The sequence below is a fragment of the Palaemon carinicauda genome, chromosome 1 (genome assembly GCF_036898095.1).
Source record: "Palaemon carinicauda isolate YSFRI2023 chromosome 1, ASM3689809v2, whole genome shotgun sequence".
In the NCBI taxonomy this organism is placed as follows: domain Eukaryota; kingdom Metazoa; phylum Arthropoda; class Malacostraca; order Decapoda; family Palaemonidae; genus Palaemon; species Palaemon carinicauda.
In genome coordinates, this window is record NC_090725.1 from 156,564,950 (window position 1) to 156,577,652 (window position 12,703).

The following is a 12,703-nucleotide window of genomic DNA, read 5'->3' on the forward strand; positions in this document are numbered from 1 at the left end:
CATTCATGTTACTAAAACTATGGTCGATGTCATTTTGTGTAACTAATGTCATGATTGGAGACCTTCCATGTTACTGACATTATCATCAGATACATTCTGTGGTGTAAATGATACCATGATGGTAGACATTTTTTGTAAATGCTGACACAATCAGAGGTATTTCTTGTAACTGGTTTTATGATCACACACTATGGATAATTGATGCCATGAGCAGGAACATTTTGTGTAACTAATGTCCTAATCAGAGACATTTCGTTTAACTGATGCCATAATCAGTGCTATGTGTAATCAAATTTATCTCTATTTATGATATAGCCTATGAAAAAGGTTTAATCTGAAATATTAAATGCTAAAATTAAGATCAAAATATTGTAATGATTAGTAAATCAAAGATATTTTTGTATTCTAGAACAAGACTCTGAAAATGTCTTGTAATTTGTCAAAGTCTCCAGCTTTCCTTGTTGCATGATATAGTTCGCCATGAACTTTCTTGAATCTTATAGAAAACGTCTCTATTGTGTATATAAAGGACCAAAGGCATTTTACAGGGGAGACTTGCTTCGCGCTCTGGGTTAACACTGCTCTTGTGGAGACAATTTGTGACACGTGTTGTGACACTGCATATTTCCTTCCATTTTTACAATGTTGCTGATACACAAAGATAACAAAGAGATCTTGGAAGATCAGCTATCATCAGAAACTGTATTCCTGACTATCATCTTTTATATTTGAACTGTGTTCTGGAAACTCGTTCTGGAAATTCGTAGTTCTTGTCGTCATCTGAGGATTGAATCATAGAGACTTATAAATCTCAGGCCTGTATTACGTTACGAATTTATGTAAATTATTATCAATAGGTGAACTATGAGCATTTTATGAATCTTGGAAAAATATTGTAAATATTGTCATTAATCTTAAATATAGTAATTACTACATATTTGCTGGGTATTATCTTCTTTCGCTGTTACTGTTTTGCTATTTTTATGCAAAATTAATGAAAAAGGTAATAAACCATTAAAGTAGATTTTACATAATCTGCGTTTTGATATATCTGACCGTAACACAGAGACACTTCGTGTAACATTTCCAATAACTGATGCCAAGATTTGATACACTTCATGTCACTAATGACATGCTCCGAGACACTTCATTTCACTAATGACATGCTCCGAGACACTTCATATACTGATGCTAAGATCAGAAACATCTCGGGTGACCGATGCCATGATCAGAGAAATTTAGTGTAATTGATGACATGATCATAAACAATTTGTTTAACTGATGTAGTGATCTAAGAACTTTGTGTAACTGATGCAAAGATCACAGACATTTTATGTAATTGAGGTAAGGATTACAGACATTCCATGTAACGGATGTCACGAGCAAAATCATTCTGTATAGCTGATGCAATGATCAAGCAAATTTCATGTGATGAGAGACATTTTTTGTAACTGATGCTACGGTCAGAGAAATTTCTTCCCAATAATTTCTTTCGAACTTATTTAGAGCTCACTTCACATAATCGGAATAATGCAAAAGAAGCCTCTTATTCTTTCTTCCCACTTTGTTTTTCTCCATACCGAGTATTCCCCCTTTTTTCAATTGAATCCCATTCTTTTATAAAGGCATATTCAACCAAGTCAGCTTTTAAAATGTGGGGATTTTTCTCAAACATCAGTTGTAACACATCAAGTCACTGGAGCTTGTGTCCATTGGTGGATCATTTGATCATACCATTAAGGAAGCAGAAGAACACAAGCATTGGCAGAGATTTGTTTATATGCTAGCTTTCTGATGAATTGTGCTCTTTGATAGGGAAACAGAAAAACTCTAGCAGCCTTTTCAACCTTGGTAAATTTTTCTTAGTCACATCAAGTCACATGTAGTATCAAACAATTGTTATAAAAAATTTGAGACATTTTTTATTTATTATCAAAATGTGATCTCCATTCACTTCAGTCACAATCATCCTGTGGTGGATTCATTGGAATACAAACGCCACAATCCTTTATCACAGTTTCCGATACCAAGTCGAGTTTAATCACAGCCTTAAGCACTTTCAGACCTGCACTCACATAACCGATTGTGTATGGGAGCTCATCTTCTGCCACTTTAAAATTAAAATGAAACTTGGTGGACGTCTTCTCACCGAGGAGTGCTCCAATTTTCAACCTGTCGTGGTACGTTGTGCAGGGCTCGTCTTCGTCTGCCAAGCCGCTGATAATAGGCGTGCCCCCAGTACCGTCGTTGTTTTCGTAATCCCCTCCACTCAGAAGTCCACTCTCTCTGTCATATTTGAAGAAACCGGTGTTTTTCAGGGAAATCCCCTTTTCCCCTGAGCACATCAGCAACATTTGTCTAACTGACGGACAGTCCCACGTAAGCCTCACGTACACTCTCCCACTCACGTTCTCTTCCGCCACTTTCATTTCCAAGTAGATTGTTGGCTCGGAGGAAAGGATGAGTTTCTTGGCGTATTCATACTAAAGAGAGGAGGACAGAGTAATGTCTTAATTAAAGACGTCATTTGGTGATTCCTAATACACCAGCCATTAAGCTATGTCACGCATTATTCTAAAGCAATTTGTTTTAGTAATATTATCATATGCAAATTAAACGGCCAATTTACATTAAAGCTACTGAATTAGCTATCAGAATTAGCGGATAGATTGTGCACTTCTCAGGATTCTGGAATGAGAGCTAATGATAAGCCTACTATACTTTCTATGCTTTATGTTGGAGAGAAAATTTATTCTTATTAATTACCAATTTACAAGTGCAATTGACTAAATTAATTCATATCATAAAAAAGCAGCAGGATATTGGGTACAGTGAAAAGATTGGATTAAATTTCATTACCTGACATTAAATATATATATATATATATACACCTAGATCATCAGATGAGGATATACCCAATCAAAATAAATTCTAAGCTGGCAATTCAAAATAAACTTTATGATCCTAAGATATCTCCACAGTCTCCTGTCTTATAGTCTACCCTCATCAAGCTACAGACTTTCTTCGAAATAGGGGAAGTGTTAACTACTACTAAGTGTATAGATTTTAGAACATGATATTGAAAGAGACGAAACAAACTCATTTCCTTACTGGCACGGTGACCCCGCCAGCAGGCGGCTTCCCCTCGTTCAGTGAGTACAGCAGGAGTCGATTGTCCCTAACTGCCACATCAGCCCATCTGCAAACTTCGTTCTCTTCAAGCAGTGCGTACACAGGCTGTCTTCCCTCTGCCAGTTTTTTCAGATCCTATAAAATGATATGAGATTTCTTGTAAAAGATGACGTCATTAATCTATATTAGATACGATATTCTGCTTTATCTCTTTGATCTATTGATATTTTATAGAGCTTTTTTTTTCTTTTTTTTTACTCAGCCTACCTCAAGACTTTTAAAGCGTTCACACCCCGATCTACTTACCAGTCTCCAGTGCTTGAGCATGGGATGCATGGCTGCAGACAATCTCCTCCTTTCCATGACAACAACTGCCTTTAAATCCTCTTGGAAAACAAGTAAGTCGTTGCAGCATTGAGTAAGTTGGCCTACATCTAGTGTAGCCTCGTGTGCTGAATCAGTCAATTTCTGCCACCGTGCTTTCGCCTGGATCACCTCCAACTCATTTTCTTCTCTTTTCCCGGCAAGAAGAGATTCGATTTCTTCAATCAGCCGCACGTGACTTCTCTCTTTCGAGCAGTGTTTGAGGCAGATATCGTGTATTTGTATTTCAAATTCAAATTTCCTTTTCACGTCCTCGATTTCCTTCAAAATGTGGCTGGCTGTTTGCCCGTATTTCGTTCTGATTCTCTCCAGTGCCTCGGCAATTCCTATGACCTTGCAGACCCCACGAGGAGGGATGACATGGTCTAACACTAAGCAGTCCTGACAAATCCAAACATTACAGGTGCAGCAGAACAAAGCCAGTGGAGAATTGTGAACATTACAATTACAAACTTTCAAAAGAGAATCTGAAAAGGGTTCTTCGGCTATTGACATCAACGTCATTTTGCCAGGTATATGCATTTCCTCAATATTAGTAGATCGACTGAGCCTTAAAAGCTGATAATTCACAGGGAAATTGTATATATCACCTGTATTTTGCTTTTCATTACACTCCAGACAAATCATCTTGTCTGGAAGGTCTTTCTCTATACAAGCTGTGCACAGCGAATGGCCACATGATAAGTTCCTCGGAATTCTGAAATCGCTGTAAGTTCCTGAGCACCTGGTGCACTTCAACAGAGGGATGGATATCTGGAGAGAAAGAAAGAATACAAACATTGCGTCTATAGGCTATTACGTTATAAAGACGGAAAGTTCATTAAAAGAGGATGACTCAAAATGGAAACTTTCGATTTTCCTTTGGGTTTCAGTTCCTCAAAAGTACCATTTAGAAAATTTAATTCTTTTTAACATATTCAGAACAATATCTTCTTAAACGATTAATGAGATGATGAATTTATCTATGATGTTCAAACAAGAGTTACGAAAGAATAGTAATTGTGTATGACATACATTGGAACTATGCATGCAAAGAATTTGGCAAAAGAAAACAGATAAAGATAATAATTGGATAGAAAAACGGATGCACAAAAATAAACCATAAAATGGGGGAACCATTTAATCCATTAACTTTTCTTGTTATTTCAAATACGAAATTTTGACCTAAACTCTATTTGGATCGGTATAACTTCAAAAGTACAAACTTACAGCAAATGTTTTTATATGAACGGGCTGACATGTCTCTTTTTATAGTTTGCATATGAGAGATCAGTTTTAATGTTATTACTGTTCTTAAAATACCATATTTTAATTATTTCCTTATTTCCTTTCCTCACTGTACTACTTTTCCCTGTTGAAGCCCTTGGGCTTATAACATCCTAATTTTCCAACTAGGGTTGTAGCTTAAATAAAAATAATAATGACAACAATAATAATAATAATAATAATAATAATAATAATAATAATAATAATAATAATAATAATAATAATTATAATAACAATAATAACAATAGTAGTAATGATCATCATCAGCATCACTAAACAAGTGAAGTTCTCAACTACACAAGTTTTGACTTTCCTGCAATGTGCGGGGTCCGAGGAGGGGGGGGGGGGCATTGTAGGCCCTGGAAGCTGACACTATTTTAAGCTATTTAGAGGTATTTTTTTTTTTTTTTTTTTTTGCGTTTTTTAAATCATTTTCATCTTATAATTGAATAATTTAAGGTGAAAATGCAGTATCCCGTTAAGACATATAAAGCATTTCAGCAGTAATCTCTACAATTATCTTCAGTACATGACTATACATTTCAAGTAACTCTCATGAGTTGACTACCTCTTAATTATATTTATAATTAATGGAGCGACTGCATCCTTCCGTTCAACTATCAACCAACAGCAATTCTTGACTGGTCGAATTGTAGTTAGTCTCTTCAATTCTTCCAACTTGATTCGTATCAAGAACACCATCTATTTATCTCCAGCTCATATATAATGATTTTTTCTACTTTGTAGTGTGTACGAGAGAGAGAGAGAGAGAGAGAGAGAGAGAGAGAGAGAGAGAGAGAGAGAGAGAGATTTCAATCTTTCACATCTCTTTTACTACATTCTTCTTGTAGCAACAATTGAACAGAATATATTGATTATTTATTTTTAGTTTTATCAAAGTTTGAAGGTTTCGTAAATTCCAACCTTTGTATCATAAAATCTATTTAATTTCTACTGTACTATTCTTTTTTTATAGAAACAATAAAGACCACCATACTGGTTACCTCGCAAATTTAAACCTCAGGAATATGTTACATTTAGAACCAGTAAACTTATTGAAGAATTATAGAATTATTAAGTTTTCATACCACGTAGATTAAAAGCGATATTGAAGAGATATTGTAGCAATAAAATAACATTAAAATCCTATTTAAATTTCCACTCTCAAAAGCTAGGAATTTTTACCCCTATGCTGAACAGAACAGGAGCTAACCGATAAAAAAGCCATATCAGATATTTCTGAGAATTGATCTTACTCACTCGAAAAATTTTTGTCACTTCACAAGTGTACCAACATATAGTTTAATCTCGTTAAAAATGTCATATTGAAATAAATGCAGGAAATAAACAAAAACGCTGGATTTAGCAACAGGAAGTTTCAGTAATATGCAGACCAACAGATCGTGAATAAACAATAAAAAACCGAATGGTACTGATATCGAGAGAGAGAGAGAGAGAGAGAGAGAGAGAGAGAGAGAGAGAGAGAGAGAGAGAGAGAGAGAGAGAGAGGCGGTTAAAATTGACTGCAATGTTAAATTGAATACCTTTATAGAATACTTATGTTTCATGTAACTAAGCTTCTGAATATGAGCACAGAGAAACATTTGCAATTGAATGTAGTAATCGATTTGCAGTCTTAGAGACTTTAAGAGACGAAGAACAGATAATTAACAAAGAAAAATGTAATATTAAGAACATATATCAGTCCGTTAGTAGTAAAGTTTTGGGACATGCAGTTACAAGGAGAACGCTATGGATATCAAATGATACTTGGGATACTATAAAAAGGAGAAAAAGACAGAATTTATTGTTAAAGAGTTTTCGGTGAAGTAATGAAAATTACAGGGAAGGAAGAGCATGCTAAGTATTCCAATATTGATAGTAAAGTCAACAGAAAAGTCAGGAATGACTGGAGAGAATATTTAGACCGGAACGAAGATAAGGCTGAAAAAGCTATGAATTCAGGGAGTGGCTATGGTGTAAGAATTGCTATTAGAATCTCGACTGAGGCAATGAAGAAGAAGCATATACACATCCAAAAGAGAGATGGATCAGTCAATACAACAGAAGATGAAGAAAGGCAACGTTGGATCGAACACTTTAGTGAGGTCATGAATAGGAGATATGAAGGGAATAATTTGATTGATATACGTGAAGCTGAGGAAGACCTTGATGTACCCATGAATGAATTCAGTGTGTTTGAAGTCGAAGCTATCATTAAAAAACTCAAGAGATGGAAAGCCCCTGGATACGATGGAATAAATGCTGAGATGATATTGGCCGAAAATGAAGTGACTCCCAGATTACTTACAAGATCATTCTTTAAAATGTGTCGTGAAGAGGCAAATCCTGATGAATGGGAGCTAAGTGTTAATGTAAATGGCAAAAATAGATCTGACTGATTGCAATAATTACAGAGTCATCTCACGCATGTCAGTTGTCATAAGAATATTTAGTATGTGTATTCTAAAGAGACTAGAGACAAAGATTGATGAAAAGGTGAGAGATGAACAAGCAGGATTTCGAAAAGGTAAAAGTTGTACTAACCAAATTTTCATTTTAAGTCATGTTGTACAGAAATATGTTGAATATAGTAATCCCCTTTTGATGGCATTTGTGGACTATGAAAAAGCCTTTGATAGGTAGTGGGTTGGCCAGGGCACCAGCCACCCGTTGAGATACTACCGCTAGAGAGTCATGGGGTCTTTTGACTGGCTAGACAGTACTAAATTGGATCCTTCTCTCTGGTTACGGTTCATTTTCCCTTTACCCACACAGACACACACACACACAGCGAATAGTCTGGCCTATTCTTTACACATTCTCCTTTGTCTTCATATACCTGACAACACTGAGATTACCAAACAATTCTTCTTCACCCAAAGGGTTACTGCACTGCAATTGTTCAGTAGCCACTTTCCTCTTCGTAAGGGTAGAAGAGACTCTTTAGGTATGGTCAGCAGCTCTTCTAGGCGAGGGACACTCCAAAATCAAACCATTGTTCTCTAGTCATGGGTAGCGCCATAGCCTCTGTACCATGGTCTTCCTATGTCTTGGGTTAGAGTTCTCTTGCGTGAGGGTATACTCAGGTACGCTGTTCTGTCTTGTTTCTGTTCCTCCTGTTTTGTTAGAATTTTTATAGTTTATATAGGAGATATTTATTTTAATGTTGTACTCTAAGATTTTTATTTTCCCTTGTTTCCTTTCCTCACTGGGCTATATTCCCTGTTGAAGCCCCTGGGCTTATATATATATATATGTACATATATATATATATATATATATATATATATATATATATATATATATATATATATATATATATATATATATATATATATACATATATATATATATATATATATATATGTATTTATATATATATATATATATATATATATATATATATATATATATATATATATATATACATATTCAGGAAGAACAGATGGAGTTAGAAGAGAAAGGGTAGGAATGATGACGGCACCAAGAGCAGAAAAGGCATTAACCGAGTGGAGACCTATAGTAGATTGTTACTATGAAACTTCTACTCAAAGCAGTGCAATATGAGTGTTATATTTTGCTATGTACCAACAAATTATTCCCATGAAGAAAGTAAAGATAGATATTATGAAGACCTGCAGAGCGTAATAGATGAGATCCCAGAGAGAGATATGAAAATTGTGATTGTCGACTTCAATGTAAAAGTTGGAAGGGAAAATCGAGGGATGGAAAATGTGATGGGTGTCGAGGGTCTTGGCAAAGTTGCAAAGGAAAATGGAGCACATTTAATAAGCTTCTATTCAGAAAACAATCTTGTCATTGGAGATACACTTTTTCAGCTCAAGGACATCCACAAATATACATGGACTTCGCCATGTGGTAATTACAAAAATCAAATAGATCACATTGCCATTAATAAAGGGAGAAGGAGGACTCTGAGAAATGTAAGAAACTATAGAGGTGCAGATATTGGTAATGATCACCAGCTCTTCATTATCACACTGAAATTAAAACTGAAAGCACCCAACAGAATGGTAGATAGAATACCTTAGTTTGATACAACTATGTTTTTAGAAGAAAAACACAGAGAAACCTTTGCAATTGAATGTAGGAATCAATTTATAAACTCAGAGACATTAGGAGACGAAGAGCAGACAATTAATGAAGAATGGTGTGATATTAAGAGCATAAATCAGTCAGTTAGCAGTGAAGTCTTGGGACACGCAGTTACAAGGAGAAACCCATAGATATCAAATGATACTTGGGTTACTATATAAATGAGACAAAGACAGAAATCGATGAAGTAATGAAAATTACAAGGTAGAGCATGCTAAGTATTCCAGTATTGAACGTGAAGTGAAAAGAAGTCAGGAATGACTAGAGAGAATAATTAGACAGTAAAGCAGATGAGGCTGAAAAGTAATAAACTCAGGGAGTGGCTATGGTGTAAGAATCGCTCATATAGTTATCAATTAAATTTCGACAGGGGAAAAGAGGAAGAAGCATATACCCATCAAGATGGATCTATTATAACAACAGAAGATGAAAAGAGACAACGTTGGATGGAACACTTTAGTGAAGTCATGAATAGGAGATACAAAGGGAATAATTTGATTGCTATACCTGAAGCTTGATGTGCCCATGAATGAATGCAGTGTGTTTGAAGGCGAAGCTATCATTAAAAAACTAAAGAAATGGAAAGCCCCTGGGTACGATAGAATAACTGCCGAAATAATACTGGCTGAAAAGAAAAAGACTCCCAGACTACTTACAAGATTATTTTGTAGAATGTGGCATGAAGAGGCAAAACCTGATGAATGGGAGTTAGGAGTGTTGGTAAAAATAGCAATAAAAAAGGAGACATGACTGATTGCAATAACAACAAAGACATAACACTCTAGTCATTTGTTATGAAAATATATTGTATGCTTATTCTAGAGACTGAAGAGAAGGATTGGTGTAAAGTTGAGAGATGAACAGGCAGGAATTAGATAAGGTAGATGTTGCACAGACCAAATTTTCATTTTGATACAAAGTGCTGTTTATGATATTATCACTAACACTCGTTACTTTCAAGCATTCTGCCACCCTGTTTATGATTTCAAACTAACTCTGAATCGAGAATAAAGACATAAGTGGAAATTTCTGTTTTAGAAAACGGCTATGCATAAGTCAATACAAAAAGAAAATAAACTTAACCACTTGTCCATTGAAGGATATAAGAGATCAGACTGACCTTACTCTACCTATTTGCAATTATAATGGTTTTGATATTAATGCTCGTGACTATAATAGATTTACTTGCAAATATTGAATCACAAATAATTTCTAACTTTTGAGCAAGAGGATCGTTGGAGGAAAATTTGTAAGAAGCAAAATAAATTAATAAAGGATGATACTTGAAAAAAAAAGATAACTGACGAAATATGTTTTCCACCAATATGCCGAGATTAACCGTCAAACTTTTTTCTTGTAACCTAAAAGTTTAACAGTCAAACGTTTTTTTTTTTTTTTTTTTTTTTTTTTTTTGTAACCTAAAAGTTTAACAGTCAAACTTTTTTCTTGTAACCTAAAAGTTTAAGTCAAACTTTTTTCGAATACTCAAACTTTGTCAATTTTTGTTCAAATACTCAAAGTTTAACAGTCAAACGTTTTTTCGAAAGCTCATAGTTTAGCAGTCTAACATTTTTTTCTCGAAAACCCTAAATTTAACAGTCATACTTTTTTCTTAAAAAAGGGAAGTCGCAATCCTTGCAACCCCTCCCCCCTCTGGATCCACTGGTGAGTGTAGCTAAAATATAAAAGACCTTATCATTAACCCCAACAGTATGTTCTTTAAAACTGACATGAAATACTTCCTGGAGTTTGAGAGAAATCTTCGCAACAAACTATAATAAACAGAGATAAATTAAAACAATATCTATGCAATAAGGCAAAAAAATTATAAAAAAAAAAAACATGGTCAAAGGATACTCTTTACTCTATTACAGTTGTTCTCTATGATAATGAAAGCAATAACTTTCTCTTATCATATTAAATTACCCGGCGGTCGATGCAGACCGACTCTGTGAAGGGATACTGAGGCATACCTGGTTAGCCCGACTCCATAGATCGATCGTTCCATAAGGAACCAGAGATACCAGGAGTAAGATTCGATGTTAAATCCGTTTTTGATGGAACATAAAACAATTCAACATGAAAAAAATTTATGTAGGCCTAAGGTTATATCATTACTTAATACTGCTATAATCCACCCTTACCTTTGCTTCCAATCTACAGGTAGGAAGCTCCTCAGGTGAATATGGTCTGTCCGTTGGATACGATTCATCATTTTCCTTTGCTTTGTAAGAAACTAATGTTTCAACTGCTGCCTCGAGTCTCTTCCTTTTCCTGCCTCTCTGTGAGGTGAAGCGACACATCGAACCACCCATACATGCAATGTATGTGGGGAGCAGTCAAACTTTTGTTTACTTCAAAACATTTGGTGGTTCCCGATTTCTAATCCTCACAGCGGAACGCAGACTTCCAGCACACTGAACATTGAGCTGTCATTCTCCTGTTATAGACCAGCTGGCCACGTCATTAACTGACAGTGAGTCACTTTACGTTTCCACGGTGATGTTAAATCGAAAGTTCTACAGCTCTGATTTCTAATCACTTGTTTTATATCCATAGTCGCTTTGACGCTTATTTGCATTGCTTGTAGTAGAACGGAAGGGACGGCGGAAGAATCACTCTATAGAAATAGTCTTTCGGACAATGTGAAATCAAAGTTAGGCCTAATTTTGCAAGCGACTTTCCTCGATTTCTAACAAATCAATTATGTACTGAGCGTTTCAAAGTCGTTGTTGTGGGAAAACGGAATCTTCCCTTTTCTTTTATTTTCGTAATACCTGCAGGAGGCCGCAAAGGACTTCAATTACGAGATGTAATACATTCATAGTTCAAAATCCTCTAAGTTCCCCTTTCACTAATGTAAGTTAAGAACATTCAATGTAGGCCTAGTCTTATATAGTAGGGACTTAATAGGCCTAATCCTATATAGTAGGAACTTAATAGGCCTAGTCTTACATAGTAGGAACTTAATTGATACGTCTGATCCGTTCTTTTCAATCGCCTTTCGTGCAATGGCCTAATATTATGTCACAGCAACTTGTCAGGCTGTGGGTGAACATATAACCAGTTTTCGCCTATCCTAATAGTGCTTTACCTTGGTCTTGGGCAAGTTTACACATAGAATAGAATGGTCAGATATAGTTTCTTTTATTTAATAATTTACATAAATTATAAAGTTTGTACAATTGATTGAGTTTTTACGTTTAGTTTTCATATAAATGTGAACATTCTTTTCCATAAGGCTTGTTAAGCAATTGATTCATGGCCTAACGAACCGTTCCCTACGTTTGAATATTGAAAATAATAATCATCATTATCAAAAGTAAGTTTTTCTGTCGGAAATAGAAGAATTTGTGTTACAGACCTAGGAAGAACACCTAATTGTTCTTGAATAATAATTACCAGGGGCGTAAGAGCAGGAGCCGGGCTGGGGGCTATAGACTACAACTTTTTTGCCGAAAATTTACTTTTTTATATTTTACTTCAGAAAAGATTAAAAGATGTTAAATTGCATATATTCAGTAACTCATTCTTCATAAGAATTGTCATTCAATACAATTCCTCAAGTAGAGGGTTTTAGTTAACATGCATTTCCATGTATGAGTAAGAAATTATTCCACTTACATATTTTATGTATATATATATATATATATATATATATATATATATATATATATATATATATATATATATATATATATATATATATATATGTGTGTGTGTGTGTGTGTGTGTGTGTGTATATGTGTATATATATATATATATATATATATATATATATATATATATATATATATATATA

At 34.8% G+C, this 12,703-nt stretch overlaps 1 protein-coding gene across 1 annotated transcript; it reads right to left on the minus strand.

The window, feature by feature from the left end:
• Window positions 1-949: 949 nt before the first annotated feature.
• LOC137643401 (uncharacterized) lies at window positions 950-11,658 on the minus strand. Its single transcript, XM_068376216.1, has 4 exons — window positions 11,046-11,658; window positions 3,439-4,269; window positions 3,112-3,267; window positions 950-2,483 (listed from the first exon to the last, which is right to left on the minus strand). The coding sequence occupies exons 1-4, from the start codon at window positions 11,214-11,216 to the stop codon at window positions 1,956-1,958; spliced, it is 1,686 nt and encodes a 561-aa protein (XP_068232317.1). The 5' UTR covers window positions 11,217-11,658; the 3' UTR covers window positions 950-1,955.
• Window positions 11,659-12,703: the final 1,045 nt, after the last annotated feature.